Raw genomic sequence first — 23,121 nt, forward strand, 5'->3', positions numbered from 1 at the left:
AGGGAGTACCAGCCTGAGCCACAGCAGCTCCCCAGGAAATAGCCGAATGGAAGGAACTTGGTTTCACACCCCTCAGGGAGGAATGTCAACTTGGCTCAACTGCACAGCGCAGTGGGCTGCCCCCCCCCCCCCCCTCGGCCAACCCCGCCGCTGCACCCAGCTGCCAGCTCGCTCACATGCGTTCTAGAAAAGGCATGCTCTAGAGCGGGCAAGCCAGCCATGTCCGATGTCATAAATACAGGTCTAACCCTTACACCCTGGGGACCAAGACACACAGAATGCAGTGGTTCCCAACACTCTTCTGGGGCCCAACCGCCTGGCTCAAGTGCCAGGTTGCGGCCACTTACCGCTGCGAGGACAAGCAAGCTCCCTATAACCTTGGTTTCTGCTTTTGTAAAAAGCGGGACTTACCTCATAGCTGTACTTCCCTCGTAGGCCGCTGTGAGGACTGAGTTCATCTTCATCAAGTGCTCAGGGAACAGAATCAGGAAAGCCTGGCGACACTGCTGTCAGCCGGACGCCGCACTCTATGCCCTGGCGGGGCCTGCCCTCTGCCCCAGTTCAGGACCCTGGCTGGCAAGCAGCACCCGAGAGCTGACCACGTGCTGGGCCCTGTGCCGAGTACCTCAGAGCCCTGGTCTCGCGAGCCTTGAACACTGACTTGGGTACCAAGTTCATCCCCATTTGATCACTGAGAAGACAGGGGCTCAGAGACGACTGATCTTAGGCAAAGTCACAAAGCTCAAGTCAGGAGTGGGGTTCAACCCCGCAGTCTGATCCAGTACCTGGCCCTTAGTGACTTCTTTCCAAGACAATTTCCAGATTTACTCCACAAATACCACAGCCTCCGGCAGTGAAAACATCACAGCAGTCCACGAGGCATGGGGGTGGGGAGGGGGGCTCTTCTCTAAAGGCTGAAATGACTCCCACGCTGACCCAGAGGCAGGCGGGGGAGCGGGGAGGGGCTCACAGGACCTCCTGAGGTGCCGGTCCCGTGTGTCCTCATATTTACTTGTAAAAGCAATGACTCATTTTTGTTTTTGTTTTTTAAAAAATGACCCAAATAAGAATAGAATGTTCTTGTCAGGTTCTACACTTACTCTATTAATGCCACTTTGGTGCAAAACATTTTTAGGACTTATTTGCAGTTGTCCTCAGAATGGACCCTGAGAGAATCGAGTCACATTGTAATAGTCACCTCATGGTGGACAGACAGATGGACAGACACACACAACTACCCACCTTAGGTACCAGCTGGGCTTCTGGAGATGCCTTTGGCCATTTCCAAAAATGTAATCCGTCAGAGGATGCATATTCACCCCCAGGGGACATTCTAAAGAATGTAGGGGTGGCTACTCCACCCGCTTTACCTTACAACTAGTTCACGCAGAGGAAGGGACAGATCCTGCTTAGAGTCTCCGTCGGGTAAAAATCATGGCAGAAACACTCCAATCAAAAAGCCTACTTTGCCAATAAAATATTGCAACCTTTATTTAAAATAAAACAGTTGGCAAGCCTTGTGAGACAACAGGCAGACAGCATTCCCCTTTCAAGGGCCCCATTTATTTATATCAAGTTTAACACTGTTAGCAGTTCACAGTCAGACAACAGGGTCAGAGAATTAAATTAGAAAACAAAACACCTGAAAATATATTACAATAACAATTAAGAAACACCCAACGACACTGCAGTGTGACCCTTTACCGACGTGTTTTCAGTTAAGTCCCGTGTTGTCTCACTGTGCCCCCTTAGCAACGCACACGATGCCAGGCCCCCAGACAGACCTCACCTGCTCCCACCACACACACACCTGCAGAGCGTGACCTTTGGTATAAACGTTACAAGTTTTAAAGAATCTGAAGCATGTATTTTAGCACAAAATTCTGTCAACCACCACAAAATATTCAAACTTATTTTTGCCAAGCAAACACAAAACCGGGGTTCCTCCATGGATGGTCAGTCGTTAGGAATCAGACTGCAGAGAAGGAAAGGGTGGGGTCTGCCCAGGAGACATGGTCCCGAGTGTGGATGAGCGGCTCAGGCCTGTTCACCACAGAGAACCATCTGCCGACGCCCCGCACTCGCCCCTCCCTTCTTAGCACCACAACAGTGTATGTATGTAATGTGGGCACAACACGGCCCCTCTATGCAGACCCAAGATGTGAGGGTTTTCAAATATACACCCAAAGTAACTAAAATGAGTACCACTTGTCCTTTCTAGCTCCTGAATACTAATTCTCTGAAGGACAATCAGCCTAATCAAGATGATTTCTCAAGATCTCAGTAAATTTCTCTCATACTAAGTTCCAAAGACCGTGGCCACGGTGAAAAATAGCTTGTCAAAATGGAGGAAGGTGGGCTCAGCTGGCCCTCATCCACCAGAACCATCGCTGAGGCCTGGCCTTCTTGCACTCACACACATGCTAAGGTGCTTCTGAACTGTACAGAACACCATTTGGGATTCAACACTGAGGACCCGAAAGCAGTGCTGCCTCCTGCAGTATCTTCTGAATCAAGAATACATTTATTTGGCATACCTGTTATTATTGTTATAATTGCTGAAAATTAACTATCCTTAAATGTGAATATTTTATGAACCAGAAGTCCCATTCTCCAACTAAAGTTTATGGTGCTTAAATATGATTTAAAACTATCTCATGGCTCAGAAGCAAATCTAAGCACGCTCCAACCACACACACTATTTCCTTCCTTGAAGCCTGCTAGCATTTGACAGTTCATTTCCACCACGCCCAAAAGAAAAAACTAGAATGCTCCAAGACCTCAAGCCCTGTGTGTGCAACAGCTCGGAAGTTTAGAGTGGCATGTAGGACCCTGAAGCCTGCTGCTTCCAGCACAATGATGAACAAAGAACAGGCACAGAGGGTGTGAACAGCGTGTGGTCTGAAACCTTGCGGGGCCAACCTTCCGACTTAATGGAGACAACCCCATCCCTTAGGGTCTGCAGGGTTGAAGATCTGCTCACACAGCACCTGTGACCGCGGGCGGAGGTTAATAGGGCCGGGCTACTATGTTCAGGTCACTCAGCAATGAGGAAAAGGATATGCTTTTTCTAAGGGAGGTAAACAATTTCAAATTCAAAATTGTACACAGAAGCAAAGAAGTGAGTGCACATGGAGGGCGGCAAGGGTCCGGTCAGAGCATCCCCCTACCCCCCAGCAGGATGGAGAAAAGTGCACGGTCGGCCAGATCAGCGCCCCGTGTGGGGAGGACTTCCAAGCGGGGACTTGCACTGGCCGGGGCTCTGAGGCACTGCTGCCTGCCAAGTCCAGCTCTACCAGTTCTAGTTCAATTACCATCAACTCACTGGCAAGTCTTCTCTACACAACACACGGAATCCAGCTCTGAAGGCACAATCCTCTAGGAGTGACCCCACTCCCAAGTCGGCCTTGACGCAAGACGACCTGCCCTCTCCTCCTCTCCTGGGGAGAAGCACGGGACCTTTTCACCCAGTTATCGCGGGGTGAAACCTTCCCCAATTTCCTGTCCTTCAGGTCTGGGACACGAAGTCACATCATCTTGTACATGTCATCTCAAGAGAGAACACATACCTCAGGTGGGTGGCAGGAAGAGCAGCAGAACCCCATCACCTGGACACTGCAGTGAACTCCACCACAGCCAGGCTGGGGCCGAGGCCGGCACCGAGGTGGATGCTGGAGCGGGTGCAGCCCACGCGCAGCCCCCAGCACCTGCCCAGTGCTACCAGGGGGCAGGTGGGCAGTCACATTCCAGCAGTAACAAGGCAGGTGAGGGGAACTATTACTCCAGGCACTGTAGGCCTGCCCCAAAGAGCAAGCTTTACATTAGGTTTTTTTAAGTCTGGGATTTGGAAAACCGAAACTCTATCCCATAGATACAAATATTCTGCTAACAGTAGGGCATGTTTTAAAACCAGCCCAAGGCCTTCTCTCAGACCAGTATGGCTAGCAGCAATTTCCCTGGGTTGCCAGGGGTCCTTGGGGCTGCCTTCCCTATTCCTCTCCTGTTTCCACAAGTGTCAAACTGAATCAGATATGTACAAAAGAATTGAGTGACAGGCTTGACAGAAGCTAAAACAGATAAAAAGCTGGAGTCTATTAATAAATACATAAGAAACATGTCCAGAGACCCACCTACATAAAGAGGACTGGTTGTAAATGCTTAGGGCAGAGAGATGGGCCCCAAATTAATGCAAGCAAGACGATGAAATCCAAGTCATCAAGAACAAAACTGCAGACAACCTGTCAGCCCAGTGTGGAGAACTGCAGGAGCAGGGCCTGAGAGTAACTGTGGGTTCAGTAGCAGAACAGAAGGGGACCAGAGGGTCAGGATGCAGAGCAGCGGGGACTCCCTGTGGCCAGCAGTGCCATCCACTCCTGGGCATCCTATAATCTAACAGGTGAGTTATGTTCAGCTACTCTTCTTGGAGAAAAAACAAACATGGACGATGAATGTCAAGTTAATTTTAATTGATAGGAAATCCTAAAAGTAATTTCCAAAACACACTGGTTCTACAGCCATCCAATCTCCTCCTCTCACCCCGACACCTTCTGCCCCACAAAATAAAAAAATAAAAAAAGACCCACACAGGACATAGGTTAAAAAAGACACTGTCAACACCAACATGTCATGCGTCTGCTCCCACCATATTCAGGATGCGAGATGACTGAATGTGTGGTGGACAAACGCTCAAAGCCAGGAAGGCCTCGAGTCCAGGGCCCTGGCAGAGCTCCCCTGTTTTGGAGTGGGCACCCACTGCTACTTTTTAATGATTATAATTAAACCAGAAAGTTGGTCCCTAGTTTTCTGAAGTTATTCAGCACTGAGCTACAATTTTCATAAAACACGTACTATACCTGCACATATTCGGTTAGCAGTTTCATAGTTATAAATTCATAAAGTACAGATGACTGCTCCCTATATATGTCTGCATTTCAGGTCCCCCACAGGTAAAAGCCTCTATGTCAATCAGCATCTAACCAACTGTTTCATCTTCTAAAGACATTAATGATACAACCTTATAGTTATATTACATTTGATACTTTTTCCTCAAAGTGCTTTCACATACATTATTTCAGTCATTAAAATGGCACAGAATAAAGTTTTTTTTTTGTTTTTTTTTTTTTTTTTAAGAAAAAGGAATGTAGGACTAGATTTTTTAAAATGTTAAGTTGGTACTTATTACAAAGTGCAGAGCGCTGTGCTGCCAAGCTCTGTCCCGAAAATGACTCTGCACAATGCTTTATTTACATCACTGAGAACTGCTGGGTGCCCGCTTCGTTCGTGTGGCCACTACTCAACGTTCAAGCCCCTTCGGCACCGGTGCCTGGAGTGTGTGCTTTAGTGTGCGGCACCGTGCAGACTGATTGTCCATCTGAGCCACCTCTGAGGTGTCTCACAAGGCAGCGGGAATGGCGGAGACCCCACAACCAGAGTCAGGAGATTCCCAACCCTAGCCTTGACTCTGCCACTCATTAACCACTCTGAGATAATGAGCAAGTAGCTTGCCCTCTTCCAATTTCTTAGGCTGTCGGGGGTGGGGGTTGAGAGTGTTCAGACAGTACTGGGTGTCGGGAACAGCGGGAGGGACTCCTGGGAGATGCACTGGCTGAGACCTCCCCCCACTGGGACTTCTGGTCAATGCATCAGGTGTTTCTTCTTTCAAGTGCTGGGGATTTTGTTGCACATCCCTGGATGATTCACTGGACTTAGTTTGTTAATAATAATAGTAGTTAACATTTATGGAGGGGTCATTATGTGCCAGGCACATACACTATCATTTAATCCTTAAGACAACCCTGAGGTAGTTACTATTGTTATCCCTGTTTTCCAGTGAGGAAACTAAGGCTCAGGAAGATTAAATGACTCTCCTTCTAGACTGGCTGTAGGGTCGGAACTCTTCATCACAATCTACACTGCATCCTCAACTCAAAAGCTCCATGACTTTAGTTACATAAATATGGGCTATGCACACTTAGCAGAGTTAGCATGCTTTATTAACGGGGTGCTATTCTATTAGTCAATGTTCAATTGAATTGTAAGAAAATTCTAATTTAAACCCCAAAGTGCAGCTGGGCAAGGGGCTCCACTATAAAAGCCTCCACAGATAGAGGGCATCTGGAAAAACACTGCAAGAATTTCTTAGGGCCAATTTTCTTAAGGCTATATCACTGAAAATCACGATGAAAGTCTGTAAGAAAATATACACATTTTAATTTTACACAAAGCTTTTTAAGAAAATACTTCATGTAAAGTACAATGGAGATGTATTCTACACAAAATATTGCATTTTAAGGTAGGAAATCTAAACTGAAATCATATTATCTGTACATGAAAGGTTTCAAGCTGTGGTAGCCCAAAGGTACATATGTATATGTATATATATATATATAACTCAGCCACTTTAGAAATTTGCAACAATTTGTAGAAGTCTCTCAGCTCCTGCTCTCTGCTTTGCTCTGCTTTTAAACCAGATAGAATTAAACTACATTTTTAGTTTCCAGATGACACTTCTCTGCTTTAAATTAAAACTTCTAAATTTACATAAGGTTATTTTTAAAATCTGGTGCTTTTCAAGTAGAAAAAGGAAAAACCTAAATGACGCTTTCCTCAGTTGACAGTGCCTCTTTCATCCCAACCCTGGGCCCTCACCTCCCGAGGTTCCACAGTTCAAGCGTCGTGTGGATGGCGCGTGGCAAAAGCCCACGCTCCTGCTGACAGTGGTGAGAAAACTCAATTCATACACTTCCTGAGCACCGACCGCAGGCAGCCAGGTGCCGCCCTGAGTAAGACACAGCCCCCACCCCAAGACCACTCTCCGGTGAGAAATCAGGGAGCTCAAACACACTCAGTAGTGTTCCTCCAAGGCTTATTTTCCGAGCTCTCACGGAAAGAGCCATTGCTTAGAAAAAAAAAAAAAATCCCCTGAAAAACAATTATAATCCCTCAACTTGCATCCCACAATGACAGGGATAAACTTAAAGAGCAGCATAAAATTTTCTAAAGTTTTAGCTTTCCCTGCCCCACCCTTAAAAGGCTAACTGCTAAAACGAGTTCAAGTTTATGGAAGTGTACGGTGAAGGGGAGTGGCTGAGGAGACGGAGTGGGAGTGGGAAGGTGCTGAAATCCACGTGGAAGGGAACGCAGGCTTCTCTTCCGACCACAAGGAGACCAACCACATCACTAGCTGCCTGTGCTGCACCTTCAGTTACCAGACAGAGACCACCAATCCCAGCCAGGAGCGCCGGGACTGTCTCCCCGCTTCAGACCCTCCTCCTGGCCTGGCCGCCTGCGGAGCAGCCACGGTAGAATCAAGGTTTCCTTGCTTTCTGGCGAAAACTAAAACTCCTCCTTGGTCAAAGATGCCAAACTCTGTCCAAATTCTAGTTTTCCCCTCTTAGTGTTCTAGCCCAATTAATATAATCTCAAAAGTTCTACATTTCATGATTCGCTACTGAGCTAAGAAGAGAATGAAAAGCCACTCAACATAACAACACTACACTAAAGAGCTTTCTAGGGCAAACAGCTCTCAAAGGGAGCTTTTGAGAGCTATTTGCCCTTATTTGTAAAACACCCATGAGAACACGCATCATTACCTTCATTTAACAGATTTAGAGACAGGGCTGGGGCTTGACAGCAGGTGGATGGCAGGCGCAGGAAGAAAATTCACTGCTCCTCAATGCTGAGTTCCTACCTTCCTAATATTCCTTTGGAAGGAAAAGAAAACATATTTATTTTTTGTATTAGGTTCTCCTTGGGGGAGGGGGGTTATAAAGCTTTAAAAACAGAATGAAGTGGTAACTGGGATTAGACCTGATATTGCAAATATTAATAACATCTAACCAATCAGATTCAGCTCCTTGTGATCCTAATTAGTTTCCATAACCATACATGAGTAGGGAAGGAAAAGGCCTAATTTTCAAAAGCAAAATATATTTGAGGGTTAAGCCTTTAGGTTTCCAGGATCTAATTGGTGACCCCTGGAAATAACATGCTCCTTCAGTTATACATTCTTAAAATAGGATATAATAAATATCAAAGAATATTCCCAACGTGATCTTTACAAACAAGCACACCGTAAAAGGAGAAAAGCATGTGAGAATAACTGGGGGTGATTCATTTGAAATCCAGAGACAGGGAGGGAGGGATAGATAGATGGATGGATGGATGGAGGAAGCACTTATCTACTCTCTCCCTAGATTAGGTCTAAGGTGATGAGGGAAGGGAAAGGTAGAGAGAAACAGCCATTAGGACCAAACCAGCTTCTCCTCAGTCACAGACCTCTGGGCCTGGCTGCTGGGTTTCAAGAGTCCCTTTTTGAAGTATTATAGTTGGTAAAGAAACAGACAGCTGTCAGTCCTTGGCTACTATGTCAGTAATGCAGGAGCACTGTATCAGAAAAGGATTCCCCTGGGAGAATAGGTCCATGCCCACTAATTCCAGAATCAATGTTGGTTTATGCCTGAATGTTGCCAGGAGTAAAGGAAGACAGCCTGCCCAGGAGAGGGCAGAGAAGAACCACTAAAGAGACCCCTATGCCTGCGGCTGACAGGCACCAACAGGCAGAAAGCCAATCCTGGTCCATTAGGAGGTAACATTCTAGACTGGGAGAAATGACTTCTGCTCAACAGTATGAGGTTTGAGAAGGAGGTTTCAGTCTCCCCAACTGTACTTCCTAACATTATTTACTTCCTGCACCAATTCACACACCACTGGAAAAAGGACAGGGGCAGACAGACAGGGCCACATTTCCTAGGTCTATAATTCCGGCAATTTGACTTGCAGCTCTTACTGCAGCAGTGACCTTGTAAAAGCAAGGCTAATAGCTGCTTCCAACAGCCTTGGTACCTTCCCAGCTTTCCTTTCTTCTTCAACCCGCTAGGTGAGGTGGAAGGTAATCACATTAGTACCTACTGGAGCCCTAGGTCGGTCCACTTCTGTGCAGTGGACGGGGCCGCAGCCAGTTCACTAGGCTGTCTTGCTGCCAGCAGCAGCCCCAACTGCCTCGCATGGTTCCAGGTAAGAATGCTGGATTGGGTCTTCACAGCGCGACAGAGACACACTCCCTGATGCTCCAGTGCAGCTTCCAAGCCTGTCCACGTCCGCCCAGCCCCCACCCAATCCCCCTCTCCTATGAGCTTTGCTTTTTGTTATTTTTGAGATGAACCTGTAAACGTGAGATCTCAGAGAGCTGAGGTACTTCACATAAACACACTCAAGTATGAGTCATTCATTGTTTGAAAACAAGAACACAGGAAATCAAGCCCATCCCTCCCCTCAGAAGCCTGCGCACCCGCCCACTGGGCGACCGGCGGCTACCTCTGCACCACGTCGCTGATCTCCTGGACACACGACAGTAAATTACTGAGGACGGGGTTGGCCCCAGGCGCAGCGGCGGCAGCTGAGGACACCTGCAGCTCCTGCAGGCTGAGCTCCAGTTTGCTCACCGCCTCTCGGAAGGCGAACTTGTTGCGGGTCTGCGGGATGCAGTCCACGTAGCCTGAGCAGTAGTCGAGCAGCTGGTGGCCTGTGTCCACCAGCTGGCTGTTGGGCACGGGCTCCGAGATGGCACTGGACAGCAGGTCGGCGCATTCCAGCAGGGCCTCTTTGCTGATCTTGTCTGCGGAGATCTTCTCGGCGGCCTGCCTGCTTTTCCTCAGAGCCACTTTGGGGCCCGCTGTGCCGTTGGCCATCTTGGCCGGAGAGACGGAGGCCAGGGGCAGAGGCACTTGAGGTGGCGGCACCACCGGCCGCCCCGCTTTCCCGCTGGCCAGCCCTGCACCGGGGGCCGCCTTCCTCCCTCCTTCCTGCGACTCCGGCGCAGGTGGACCGGCCGCCGGAGGCTCCTCAGGGGGGTCTGGGCACATGGACGGATGCTGCAGTAGTCTCATCACTGGTGGCGGGGGCGGGGCGCACTTTGGTTTGACCCGGCGGGGTCGGTCTTTGTCTCCAGAGGACGCGACCTGATGCTCAGACAGGAGCTTGAATTTATTCCCCTGAGAATCGGTGCCAATGAGCTGCACATCAGCAGGGCTGTGCTTCAGCGTGGGGGAGATGAGGACGGGCACTTTGTGGTTGTGAGCGGTTGGCAGGACAGCTGCAGCCTTGGCCGGAGACGACCAGCCCGTCTGCTCGCCGTCCTCTGGGACTCCAGCCATGCCCAGCCGCGCCCCGCCATTCCTCTCCTTGCTCTTTGGAGCAGCTGCCGCTCCAGCCACCCCCAAACCCGGAGAGTCCTTCTCTGTAACGGCTGGGTCCCCAGAGGGGGTCCGCAGAGGAAGAGCCGTGGCTCCTCTGGGCAGGAGTTTGGCTTTTGGTCTCTCCCTGGTTGGAGCAGCACCTTCCTCTGACTTTTTGGGAAGTGTGTCATTGGCCCTGTCCACATTCTCCTCTGGCTGAGAAGAGGTGGACACTGTCCTCTCCAGCTGGACTTTGGACCTCTGGCAGTTCCTGGGAAGGGTCATTGCCATCCTATCCTGCTCGGGAAGCCCTGAGGACATGGAAGATGTAGAGTTTGACCTCGGAAAAGGCTTGGCAGTATCATCACTGGCTGTGGGTTTGCCCGCTCGTAAGCCCAGTGTCTTTTTGATTAAGCGTGGCGTAAAGAAGCCGGTGATGCCAGACCACCCACCCCCCGCAGTGCAGCTGCCCCCACCCCCGCCACCGTCGTCATTACACAGGTTCCTCTGTGCCAAGCTCCCCCCAAAGCACTTGGGGGGTACTGGATTCGCCTCTTGCTGGGCAGGAGTGAAAGAGAACCCATCAGCATGCTGTAGAGAAGCAACAGATGAGAAGTTACCCGTGAGTTCGTATTTCTTGTGGGGCTGATTCTCCATTTCTCGGAAGGAGCTGCTTCGTTTGGGGGGTGTGGGAGCATTTCTCTTTTTCATGAAGGAGCTGAAGAAGCCTCCCTTCCTATCCCTGGTGAAGCATGTCTCTTTGGCATCTTCCAAGAGGCTGCTGGGTGACTTGTCTCTTTGTTTTCGAGGCAGTGCTGGGGACCCACTGGGGGCCTGTGTGCTTCTAATGAACCCTGATGAGAAACAGCCAATCAGTAATGTGAAAGAAGACACTCCATTGCACACAGTTACTAAGGTGAGTTGTAGGAGTTTTGTCAGCATCTATTAAATGTCGGGCAGTAGCAGGGCTCAGAGAAAACCAATGAACACACAATCATTTCACACTGATCAGTGTTCCACATGTGATATGGGCTATAAATGGAAAGAAGTACCCTGCTGGATTTTACTTTGGACTACATCTTTTCTCTAAAAACTATGGTATAGCTGAGCCTCATTACCAGGCTCACTGCAGAGTGTTTGCCAGAACTGCAAAGACGGTGAGTATCTGGAAACCGGGGTTATGGAAATGGGAGCAGGAGGCAGAGCTGCGTGTCAGGGGACACATCAGGACTAACACTGGTGATACAGAGCTGACGGCTAGCATGAGAGGTGACACAGATGACGCGCAGGGACGTGGAAACAGGCAGCATGACCCACGGTTCTCTAAGCAGGCAGTCGGCCCTGCCCACTGGGGACACACCTGGCGCGGAGCTGGAGGCAGGGCTGTCAGTGGCATCCGGAGCCCCCTCGATGTTCTCCTTGTTCTCCACCTGTTTCTTCAGCGTCCGCGTCTTGGAAGGAAGGACAGGTAATCGGGGCAGGTAGGGCACGACAGAGGAAGAGGCAGCGGCTCTCCCCAGCTCCTCAGCCACCTCTGTGAGGAGGACAAGGAAACATAAAAACAGCTTTGTGACACAACAACGGAGCTCCTTCCAGAAAAGGCACACAGCCAAGCAAGGACAGGAGACGAGAGCTCAGAGTATAAAGGCGATCCCAGAGCACGTGCTCTGCTTGTCTGGCTTCTTCTGCTCAGCATTATGTCTGTAGACTCGTCCACGCTGCTGCATGTGGCGGAGTTTTTCCTCCTTCCTGTGCATTGTTCAAATGTGAGAATACACCGAAATCCACCCATTCTCCTCCATCTGCTTCCAGTTTTTGACTGTTATGGATACATTGCAAGAGACATCCCGCTCTGTCTTTTGCTTCACAACTGCATGCAATCTGCTGGGTACATACCAAGGAGCAGGACTGGTGGCCACGGGGGCATAGATATTCAACTTTTTCCTGCCAAACTGTCTCCTCAAATCGTTGTGCCAATCTACAACATGCCCACTAGCATTGTATAAAAGTTCTGGTTACTCTGCATGCTTGCCAATTTTATTTTATCACTTTTTTATTATTATTTTAATTTTAACCATTCTGGGCTAGGTATATAGAGGGATTTCCTTGTTTTATTTTGTACTTCTCTGATGAGTGATACTGAGCATGGCCTCAGATGCTTACTGGTCACTCAGCTGTCCTCGCCTACCAAGTCCCTATTCAGAGGCTGAACAAAGCAGACAGATGTCTGCAGATGCCTTTATTTTTTGGTTGTACCTTGTACTAAATAAGGGGGCAGATATATTCCATCCTGTTTCACGCAGATGAAGCAAATGAAACTCATGAAAAAGGGTTCGCTCATTAGTAAGCCTTGCTGAGTAAAACTGGCCGTGGGTTCTGCGGCTTTTACTGAAGCAAAGTCATAATTTACTATTCATTCCTAAACAAAAATGAAGCCAGTAGTATCGATTAAATTGTAAAGTTTAAAAATTATTTTACAACTTTTTTTGATGATTAATTTTACAAATTAACATCTCACTAAAGTGGGTACATGGCACATAACCCAAGCCAATCCAATGAGATTCCTTTCTTACACTGCTATACCTAACATCTGGGAGACAGACAGGACTTCAAAGATGCTTACACCTGGGTCTAGTGCCACTTGGAGGACTCTGAGAACGAGATCCACGCAGAAGCGAAAGGAAAAGGATACTGGGTGGGAGGGGCTTGGGGAAGGGGGAGGGGGGACCTGAAGCTATCTGAGTCCGCAGCCCCAGCATGCCCTGAGGTCAGCACCACCTCTGCTTTTCGGTTATGAGCCAACATTACTTAAGAAGGTCTGAGTTAGGGTTCCTTCACTTACCGCTAAAATGTACACCCTGGTAAGGTAGGAACTGTGTGTCATCTCTGTGTCCTCAGACCTAGTATAGTCCTTGCCACGGATAAAACGCTCAATAAAATGTGGGTTAAATGTTAAATTTCTTATCTATCAACTGTGAATTGAAGTTAGCTTTGAAAACTGATGGACGGATTTTCTAAAAAGAGATAACATTTTTAAGAGAAGCAGAAATATTTAACCAATGATTTAACAGAAGATAAAAGTTAACACAAAAGTACCGAAAAAATGGACCCTACTCTTTGGCCAATATTGGTGACTTCTACCACTTGGATGCCACAGGGAAAAGCACAGAGGCAAGGAGAGTCCTGTGACAGGCAGCCAGCAATCCAGCCCCAAAGGAGCTGTGCCCACGCAGCCTGTGATAACTCCCTACATCAAAGGACTACAATGTATACACCTATTAAATTTCAATGCTGTGCTTTCCCTTTTCCCCTCCCCTAGACATGATAAACCACTAAGGGAGGCAGACAAAATCAATTTGCCTGATTTCTTCTAATATTTTTACTTGAACTTAAACAGCAAGTTCTGTGTTCAATTATGGAGAAAAGGGAAAATATAAAAACTATATAAAGTTCTAGAACCATCTCAAAGTGTCTAATAGGCAAGTATAACTAAGAATGTTGTGTTTTAGCTCTCTATGAATAGTCTTTGTCAAAAGTTCTTTGTTGGCCTGACCAGGTGGTGGCACAGTGGATAGAACATCGAACTGGGATGAGGAGGACCCAGGTTCGAGACCCCGAAGTCACAAGCTTGAGCGCGGGCTCATCTGGTTTGAGCAAGGCTCACCAGCTTGAGCCCAAGGTCACTGGCTCGAGCAAGGGGTCACTCGGTCTGCTGTAGCCCCCTCCCCAGTCAAGGCACATGTGAGAAATCAATCAATTAACAACTAAGGAATTGATGTTTCTCATCTATCTCCCTTCCTGTCTGTCTGTCCCTCTCTCTATCCTGCCAAAAAAAAAAAAGTTCATTGTTTAATTTTACAGATAAATTTAGAGGCATTATACACAAAAGTGGGGAACTATGTGTGTATATAGCATTGCTTTTAGGTAAGAAAAGGGCTCTCACTGTTCACAGCATAACATGGTCATTCTAAACTCCTCTCCATGTCACTATACTTAAGAATATTTTAAATACATAATTATATAAATACAATAATTAACAACCCACTAGACATTTAAATTGTTCTTAATTTTTCAATATTATAAACTACACTCTGATGTAACATCCTTGTGGCAAAATCTCTGGTCACGCCCTAAATTATTTCCTTAGCACCTATTTCCAGAAACGAAATTTCTGGATATTGCTTTTATAGCTTGGTTCTGCCCTTGTAGGTATGCTTCAAGGAGTTGGAACATTTTCAGACTCATTTTTCCATCTTCTCTTCCCTACATAAGTGTTAATGCTTAAAGTATTGAATTATTCTCTTTATGAAGAAACTGAGTTAATTTTTAATATTGAAATTATATTTTAAGTATGATAGAAACACAGACATTAAAAATAAAACAACAAAAAAAGATCAAAACAAGAATGAAGGCCGAGAACTCAATATCCGGAAATGCAGCCCCAAACTACAGCGTCTACCATTTTTGAAATGTTCTTACCACCCAGAAACAGCCCTCAACAGTGAACCAACAGCTTCTCACCTTCGGAAATGCTGGAATCATGGAACATGGTTTCAAAAGCTTGATGTGTTTCAGCAAAAGAGGGCCTGTCGGCAGGGCTCCACTTCCAGCCTAGCAACAAAGGAGGAAATATGAAAAGCTCCCTGCAGGAATGAAGCATCCAGCGGCACACCCGACATCATGACGTGTGCTTGTTAATGCGGAGTCACAGCGTGTTCACAGTAACAGTGAGGCAGCTGCCTCTCAGCTCAACTCGGGGGTGAGGAACCCACTTCCTAGGAAGGGTCCTTCTGTGCAGCCTCAGCTCTATTCCTCCACTTTAGGGATAAGGAGGGGTGGGGAGATAATTTAGAAAATGGCAAGTTTTCTTCTACCGGAAAAATAAAAGAAGTTAAACCTGTCTTCAAACTCACTCTTATCCTTAGAAATCATGAGCTGTGCACATTCAGAAATATAACAGGCATCAGAAAGAAGGAGCTTGCAGTTCACATTTAACAAAGGATAGCAGACAATGCCGATGGCTCAATGAGAAAAGAAGATTTATGCTCAGACACAACTGCAATTTAATTCACTACGACCATTTCCCTTTTCCTGTCTTCAAAAAGTCAGATGCATTGTTTATTATCATAGAGGTGACTTCCATATGTTCTCCCTGGTCTTAAATCTTTTTTTTTTTTTTGTGAGTGAGAGAGGGAGACGGACAGATAAGGACAGACAGGAAGGGTGAGAGATGAGAAGCATGGATTCTTTTTTTTTTGTATTTTTCTGAAGCTAGAAACTGGGAGAGACAGTCAGACAGACTCCCGCATGCGCCCGACCGGGATCCACCCGGCACGCCCACCAGGGGGCGTCGCTCTGCCGCCACCAGAGCCACTCTAGCGCCTGGGACAGAGGCCAAGGAGCCATCCCCAGCGCCCAGGCAAATTTTGCTCCAATGGAGCCTCAGCTGCGGGAGGGAAGAGAGAGACAGAGAGGAAGGAGAGGGGGAGGGGTGAAGAAGCAAATAGGCGCTTCTCCTGTGTGCCCTGGCCGGGAATCGAACCCGGGACTTCTACACGCCAGGCCGACGCTCTACCACTGAGCCAACCGGCCAGGGGAAGCATGGATTCTTCATTGCAGCATCTGAGTTGTTCATTGATTGCTTTCTCATATATGCCTTGACCAGTGGGCTACAGCAGAGCAAGTGACCCCTTGCTCAAGCCAGCGACCTTGGGTCCAAGCCAGCGACCCTGCACTCAAGCCAGCAACCTTGAGGTTCTGAACCTGTGTCTTCTGCATCCCAGTCTGACGCTCTATCCACTGTGCCATTGCCTGGTCAGGCCATTCTCCCTGGTCTTTAGCAATCATTTTTATCTAGTTAAAAGCAGTCTTCCCCTACCTAAACTTCAAGCCCAATTTCTTGTTATCCTATTAAATGTACTTGCCTGGCTGTGGTGGCACAGTGAATAGAGAGCTGATCCGGAATGCTGAGGTCGCCGGTTTGAAACCCCAGGCTTGCCCAGTCAAGGCACACACAAGAAGCAACTACAAACTGATACTTCCCACTCCTCCCCTCATCTCTCTCTCTCCTCTAAAAATCAATAAATATTTTTTTTTAAATCTACCAATGTTTCTGGGAAATTGGCTCAATATATTGGCCATGGACAATGATTCTTAGGACTTCAGTAAGACTCAATGGTATAACATGATATGCCAACTGGCTGACCAATGACCAACTTTTTATAGACCATGAGGATGGATTCAAACTAACACTGACAGGAAAAATATTTGCAAGTCTGTTAATCACCCTGAATTGCTGGCTCAAACCTTTAAAATTAAAATAAGCAAAAATACTCACATGCTCTCATAAGTTCATAAACCTTAGGGGGGCACCCTTCAGGCTGTTCCATTCGATATCCCTTTTCCAGTAGATCGTAGACCTGAGACAGGTCAATACCGGGATATGGTGACATTCCATAGGTAGCAATTTCCCACAACAGTACCCCAAAAGCTGCATAAGGAAGAAAAAGAGCTTAATGTTTCTTCTCTGATTATTTATTTTATATCATTAGGTTATTATCTTCCAAATTTAGGTAACATTCCAGTTACCCAACGTATACTCTTCTAACTCTTATAGCATGACTTGCCCTTCTAATATACCTGTCACAGGACAGGAATACTTCAGGTGTAACCTCAAGATGGTTTTCTTTATATTTTCCATCTTTGCTTCAGATTTCCTTTACTACAATGAAGGAGACTAAACTATGACCACTTAAGGAGTCTGAGGCACAATCAAAACTTTTCTTGCCTGACCAGGCGGTGGCGCAGTGAATAGAGTGTTGGACTGGGATGTGGAGGACCCAGGTTCGAGACCCTGAGGTCACCAGCTTGAGCGCAGGCTCATCCGGTTTGAGCATGACTCACCAGCTTGAGCCCAAGATCACTAGCTTGAACAACAGGTTACTCGGTCTGCTGAAGGCCCGCAGTCAAGGCACATACGAGAAATCAATCAATGAACAACTAAAAAGCCGCAACGAAGAACTGATGTTTCTCATCTCTCTCCCTTCCTGTCTGTCTGTCCCTATCTGTCCCTCTCTCTGACTCTGTCTCTGTCACCAAAAAAAAAAAAAAAATTCTTAGAACAATTTATGATCTAATGAGAGTCACTGTTTTTATTTCAGCTAATGTTAGAGTAAATATAAAGATGAACTCATTTAAAATCAGATAAAAACCACACTAGAAAAAAGAATTTGATTTTGTCACTGGTTATTTCTGTTTGAGATTTCTGGTAAAGAGTGACTCAGGATCCTACAACTATTTCTATTGGCCTACAACCCCGAGTCCCAGACGTGTGCAGTCCACTGAGCCCCTTCTACATCACACTGCTGTGCATGGCAGTAGCAGCTGGGTGAACTGCAGCGGGCCTCCCGACAAGAGGTGCTACTCTGTGTATCCCAGCACCCTGCCCATGAGCTCTAAAGCCTAACGGGGAAAAGAGGGCACCTCACAGAGAGGATCATTAGACTCCAATGCAATACGAGGGCTAGCCGGTGGGCTCCTTGAAGCAGGGACTTCTATTTTTTACTTTCTTCCTATGCTAAGAGCCTAGCACAATGCTTGGCAGACAGTCGGTATTTTATAAGTACTTGCTGAATGACTGAAGAGGATGGGGGTCAAGGCAGAGGATACTGGTCATATAAAAGAGAAGCTTTAGACAATTAAGAGCATTTACAAAGAAAACAAAATAACACATGCAGAAAAAGGCCCCTTCCAACCTTACCCCAGACATCAGATTTAATTGAGAAGGTATTGTAGGCAAGACTCTCCGGTGCTGTCCACTTAATAGGAAATTTGGCTCCAGCATGAGCAGTGTAGGTATCTCCAGTCATCAATCTACTTAAGCCAAAGTCAGCCACTTTTACTACATGGTTTTCTCCCACTAGGCAGTTCCGAGCTGCAAGATCTCTGTGGGAAAGAGAACCCTAATGTGATTCTATTCAGGTGGTAAGGAAAGTGACCATGAACGCTTTATTATTTGTTCTTTGTGCTACAAGCAGAGTTGATAAGTAAATGCTCTCAGATATGGCAGTATCCTGTGATAATCACTAACATGGTAGAAGGCCACTAATTATATATCACTTGTAGAGCACTTATCAAGAGGCAGTTACATCATGCTGAATAAAGCAAGCTTCAGAAAATAGGTGCCTATTCATAAGCACAGTTGACACTTGAACAATGCGAGTGTTAGGGTTGCCAACCCCATGCCCATCCCATCAACCTATGTATAACTTTGACTCCCCCAAAACTTAACTACTAATAGCCTACTGTTGACTGGAAACCTTACAGATAATAATTAAAACGTCTTTTCTATGTTATATACATTATATACTGCATTCTTTTTTTTTTTTTTTTTTTTTTTCATTTTTCTGAAGCTGGAAACAGGGAGAGACAGTCAGACAGACTCCCGCATGTGCCCGACCGGGATCCACCCGGCACGCCCACCAGGGGCGACGCTCTGCCCACCAGGGGGCGATGCTCTGCCCATCCTGGGCGTCGCCATATTGCGACCAGAGCCACTCCAGCGCCTGAGGCAGAGGCCACAGAGCCATCCCCAGCGCCCGGGCCATCTCTGCTCCAATGGAGCCTCGGCTGCGGGAGGGGAAGAGAGAGACAGAGAGGAAAGCGCGGCGGAGGGGTGGAGAAGCAAATGGGCGCTTCTCCTGTGTGCCCTGGCCGGGAATCGAACCCGGGTCCTCCGCACGCTAGGCCGACGCTCTACCACTGAGCCAACCGGCCAGGGCTTATATACTGCATTCTTTTAATTTTTTTTTCTGAAGCTGGAAACGGGGAGAGACAGTAAGACAAACTCCCGCATGAGCCCGACTGGGATCCACCTGGCATGCCCACCAGGGGGCGACGCTCTGCCCACTAGGGGGCGATGCTCTCCCCCTCCGGGGCGTCGCTCTGTCGCGACCAGAGCCACTCCAGCGCCTGGGGCAGAGGCCAAGGAGCAATCGCCAGCGCCCAGGCCATCTTTGCTCCAATGGAGCCTCGCTGCAGGAGGGGGGGAGAGAGAGACAGAGAGGAAGGAGACGGGGAGGGGTGGAGAAGCAGATGGGTGCTTCTTCTGTGTGCCCTGGCCGGGAATCGAACCCGGGAGTTCTGCACGCCAGGCCGACGCTCTACCACTGAGCCAACCGGCCAGGGCCTATATACTACATTCTTACAATAAAGCAAGCTAGAGAAAAAATGATATTAAGAAAATCATAAGGAAGAAAATACATTTACAGACCTACACATATTTATTGAAGAAAAAAATCTGTTATAAGTGGACCCTCACAGTTCAAACCCATGTTGTTCAAGGGTCAACTGCACACAGGGATAGGTTTCAGAGGTGAGCAACAAATACTTTCCTACAAGGGTTTAAGTTCTTCACTAAGACAGAAAACTATTTTTTAAATTAAGCCTCTAGATGGAGCAAAAGGCTATGGAATACAGCCCTGGGCAAAATAAAGAGCTTTCTGTTTAGAGAACAGAGAAAGCCCCTCATTAATACTTTAATCAGAGTACCCAGGTGTAAAATTGAAATAACATCATAATGGGCCCTGTGAAAGGGAAAACGACTTTTCTGAATCATGAACATTTCTGGGCAAGTTCCCACACTCTTCCCTTTATCTGCATGACAGGCAAGGTACCTCCATGGTTCATCCTGAGGAATAACCGGGTTTTACAAACCTATGGATGAAATTCTTCTTTTCTAAGTACTCCATAGCAGACGAGATCTGTGTGGCCATGTAAAGCAGGACAACCGCAGTCACCTCCTCCCGGTTGCATTCCCGGAGATAATCGAGCAAGTTCCCGTAGGGCATGTATTCCGTCACAATGTAAAATGGAGGCTCCAGAGTGCACACACCTGACAGTTCAAAGTGAAGCTTGTTTCTCCAGTATACGTTCAAACATTCAAAACCACTTTGGCAAAAATACACAACAATTTTTAAAATCTAGTTTGGCAGTAACCTTTTCCCTTCTTGCCATCACATTCTCTGAAAATAATATAGCCAAGTTAAGAAGATGGTTGATAAGGGAGTCTCTACTTCCATTATATAATTCTGGAAATGCATATGCACTTGAGTGTTTGCTGGTTGGACAAAAGCAGAGTTACTTGTATAAATTCCACAAGGGGCCAGGAAGACCAAACTTTCTGGAGCTCTGTGTCTGCTCGTGATGCCATTCACAACTGCGTGCTGATGATGCTGATCTAAAAGGAACCGCAATTGTGCATATGATGAAGACTGAACCCAGCTTGGAGCAACGCTTTGTAAAAAGATACCTGTTTCTATAGTCATGACATAGTCTTTGTAAAGAACCAACAAGAAACTATTTCCTTTGGGATAGTTTGGCCCAATATGAACATCCCAAGAAAGTGGCTCTGTTTTGAAACGGGCACAGGGTGCAGACACTGGCTTCCTTGTGGCCTGAACAGGTGAAAAGCCTGTCTACCAGGGCACAGCACTTTCTACATGGAAAGGGAAATTGATGGGTATGGTCATGATTTTTTATTTGCTTCTTTTTAACAGTCTCTTGTTTAACGTCTCATTATTTTGTGACAAGTTTTGATCTGGAATCATTTTTGAATAGTTCTGAACCTAGAATGTGGGGCAATCACCACAAACCAGGCAGTTTTAGATATTGCAGTCAACAAGGCCACCATTTCTCAGGCAATTTGTAAACAGAGCCTGCTGATGGAAATAACAGCCACTGACGAGGTGGGCTCACACCTGAAGCTTTCACCGTGTTGATGAGAGGAGGGTTTAGAGGGAACAGGGCTGGGGACAACCACCTGGGGGGACGAGCACCGTGGGGGGATGAGCACTGTGGGGGGACGACCACCTGGGGGGACGAGCACTGTGGGGGGATGAGCACCTGGGGGGGACCTACATCAGGCAGCTCCTCACCTAAGAGCTGCACCAGGTTCGGGTGCTTGATCTCCTTCATCACTGCGGCCTCCTTCAGGAACTCCTCCACCTCCATGGTGTCCTCCTGCATGGGGACGGGGACAAAGAAAAGGGACAAAGCCCATCTTAGCCACGTTAATCAGCTCACAGCCTAAAACTTCAGCTTTAAAAGAAGGCATCTTCTGAATATTTTAACATACACATTTAGAAATTTTATTATAACCTAATATGGTCTACAGAAGTCTGATTAAAAAACAAAAATGTCTTTAAATTTATACAATATTTAGCCCTGGCCGGTTGGGTCAGTGGTAGAGCATCGGCCTGGTGTGCAAGAGTCCCGGGTTCGATTCCCGGCCAGGGCACACAGGAGAAGCGCCCATCTGCTTCTCCACCCCTCCCCCTCTCCTTCCTCTCTGTCTGTCTCTTCCCCTCCCACAGCCGAGGCTCCATTGGAGCAAAGTTGGCCCGGACGCTGAGGATGGCTCCATGGCCTCTGCCTCAGGCACTAGAATGGCTCTGGTTGCAGCAGAGCAATGCCCCAGATGGGCAGAGCATCGCCCCCTGGTGGGCATGCCAGGTGGATCCCAGTCAGGCACATGCGGGAGTCTCTGCCTCCCCATTTCCAGCTTTGGAAAAATACAAAAAATATATATATATACAATATTTAAAAATTATACAAATTATACAAATAGTAAAAATTAGCAGGGTGAGCAAAATTCAGCAATCACATCCTGTCACAACTAAAATGCACAGGGGAGGGACGGGGAGTCGTGGATGCCAGCTCTGACAGTTTCCTTTCCAAGATTTCTCAGCCTCTGAGAGAGGAGACATGGCAGTCAGCTGCCTGACAGATTCCTTAAGGTGCAATGCATGTTTGCAAGGCCTCAATATCATTTCACATTCAGAATACGCCTAATAATTGCTTGCTAACACAAACTGACCATGACTCATAGCTGCAGATCAGCCCCCAGCAGCAATATGACAGAGCCACTGAGGCACACAGGGGACTCTCAGAGAGCACTGAGTGAAAACCCTGCCATCTGATACCAGGATGTTTAAAGAAGAGAGCATGAGTCAGGAAGAAGACTTCTGTGAATATTAAGAACAAAAAATGATCTCTTCTCATGGAGATATGGGAGCAAGAGGCAGGGAGATGAAGGGGCAGGGAGAGGGGAAGGGAGGGAGAGAGGAGAGGGAGAAAGAGTCTGGGAACAATGCATGAAGAATTCTGTTCAGCAGGAGTCATGCTAAGGAAGCAAAACATGTTGTTTTGCTTTAATAACTTGTAATTTGCTGCTAACCTCCCACTAACATCTACATCAACAGCCTCCAGAGACAAACTTCCCTGCATGTGGGTTTCACTGCACTGCAGGGAATACTCTGCCCCTGCTCTGTCAGCAATGGCACGAGGACTGATCATCACAATCTGCTGATGTGCTTGGCATCAGTGGGTGGAAAGTGTTCCAAAGTTAAAGAAGGGCACGCTGGTATTTCCGAGTGATTCAGCACAAAAGAAAGGGACACCTGTAAACTGTGATTCTCAGCAACCCACCTTCAGTGTTTTCACTGCAACGGTCAGGCTGTATTTTTTCCAGACACCAACGTAAACCTCTCCATACTGACCACCCCCAAGTTTGTGCTTCATGGTGATGTCTGTTCGTTCCATTTCCCACTTGTCGTGGATTGGGGACACACCGTAAACGGTAGGCTTGTTGCATTTGGGGGCGGGGTAGTGCAGTGTGGTCACCAGCCCGTCTGCCACAGTGGAGTGGTGGTGGACAAGCTCTGCCAAGGTGCTGAAGCGGCTCTCGGCAGTCACATACACCTGGAGAGAAAGGCAGGAGGACAGCTAAACCAACTTGAAAAGAGAGAGGACACTGTTTTAAAAGCCCGTCATTTCACTGGTCTGAAGACATAAAGCTGCGAGGTTATCCTATAGAGGTAGACGAAAGAATTAAAGATGCTGCAGGGAAAACAGAACCTCAGCTTAACCGTAAGCCACTCCTCCTGCA

The 23,121-nt window shown here is 47.3% G+C and overlaps 1 protein-coding gene across 4 annotated transcripts in view; it reads right to left on the reverse strand.

Annotated features, from left to right (window-relative positions):
- Positions 1–8,321: 8,321 nt before the first annotated feature.
- The window catches only part of ABL2 (ABL proto-oncogene 2, non-receptor tyrosine kinase), a 74,132-nt gene continuing 59,332 nt past the window's right edge, over positions 8,322–23,121 (reverse strand). For 2 of the 4 annotated variants that reach the window (XM_066361637.1, XM_066361638.1), the window contains exons 4-12: positions 22,662–22,934; positions 21,110–21,194; positions 19,890–20,067; positions 17,935–18,119; positions 16,513–16,665; positions 14,697–14,786; positions 11,536–11,709; positions 10,796–11,029; positions 8,322–10,486 (exon numbers count right to left, since the gene is read on the reverse strand). In XM_066361637.1, coding sequence (XP_066217734.1) covers positions 9,312–10,486; positions 10,796–11,029; positions 11,536–11,709; positions 14,697–14,786; positions 16,513–16,665; positions 17,935–18,119; positions 19,890–20,067; positions 21,110–21,194; positions 22,662–22,934 — 2,547 coding nt within the window. In that variant the 3' untranslated portion in view covers positions 8,322–9,311. Of the gene's footprint in view, positions 11,030–11,535; positions 11,710–14,696; positions 14,787–16,512; positions 16,666–17,934; positions 18,120–19,889; positions 20,068–21,109; positions 21,195–22,661; positions 22,935–23,121 lie in introns of all 4 variants that reach the window. The other 2 variants (XM_066361635.1, XM_066361636.1) reach the window with 1 other exon arrangement.

Source organism: Saccopteryx leptura, chromosome 2 (assembly GCF_036850995.1).
Source record: "Saccopteryx leptura isolate mSacLep1 chromosome 2, mSacLep1_pri_phased_curated, whole genome shotgun sequence".
Taxonomy (NCBI): Eukaryota; Metazoa; Chordata; class Mammalia; order Chiroptera; family Emballonuridae; genus Saccopteryx; species Saccopteryx leptura.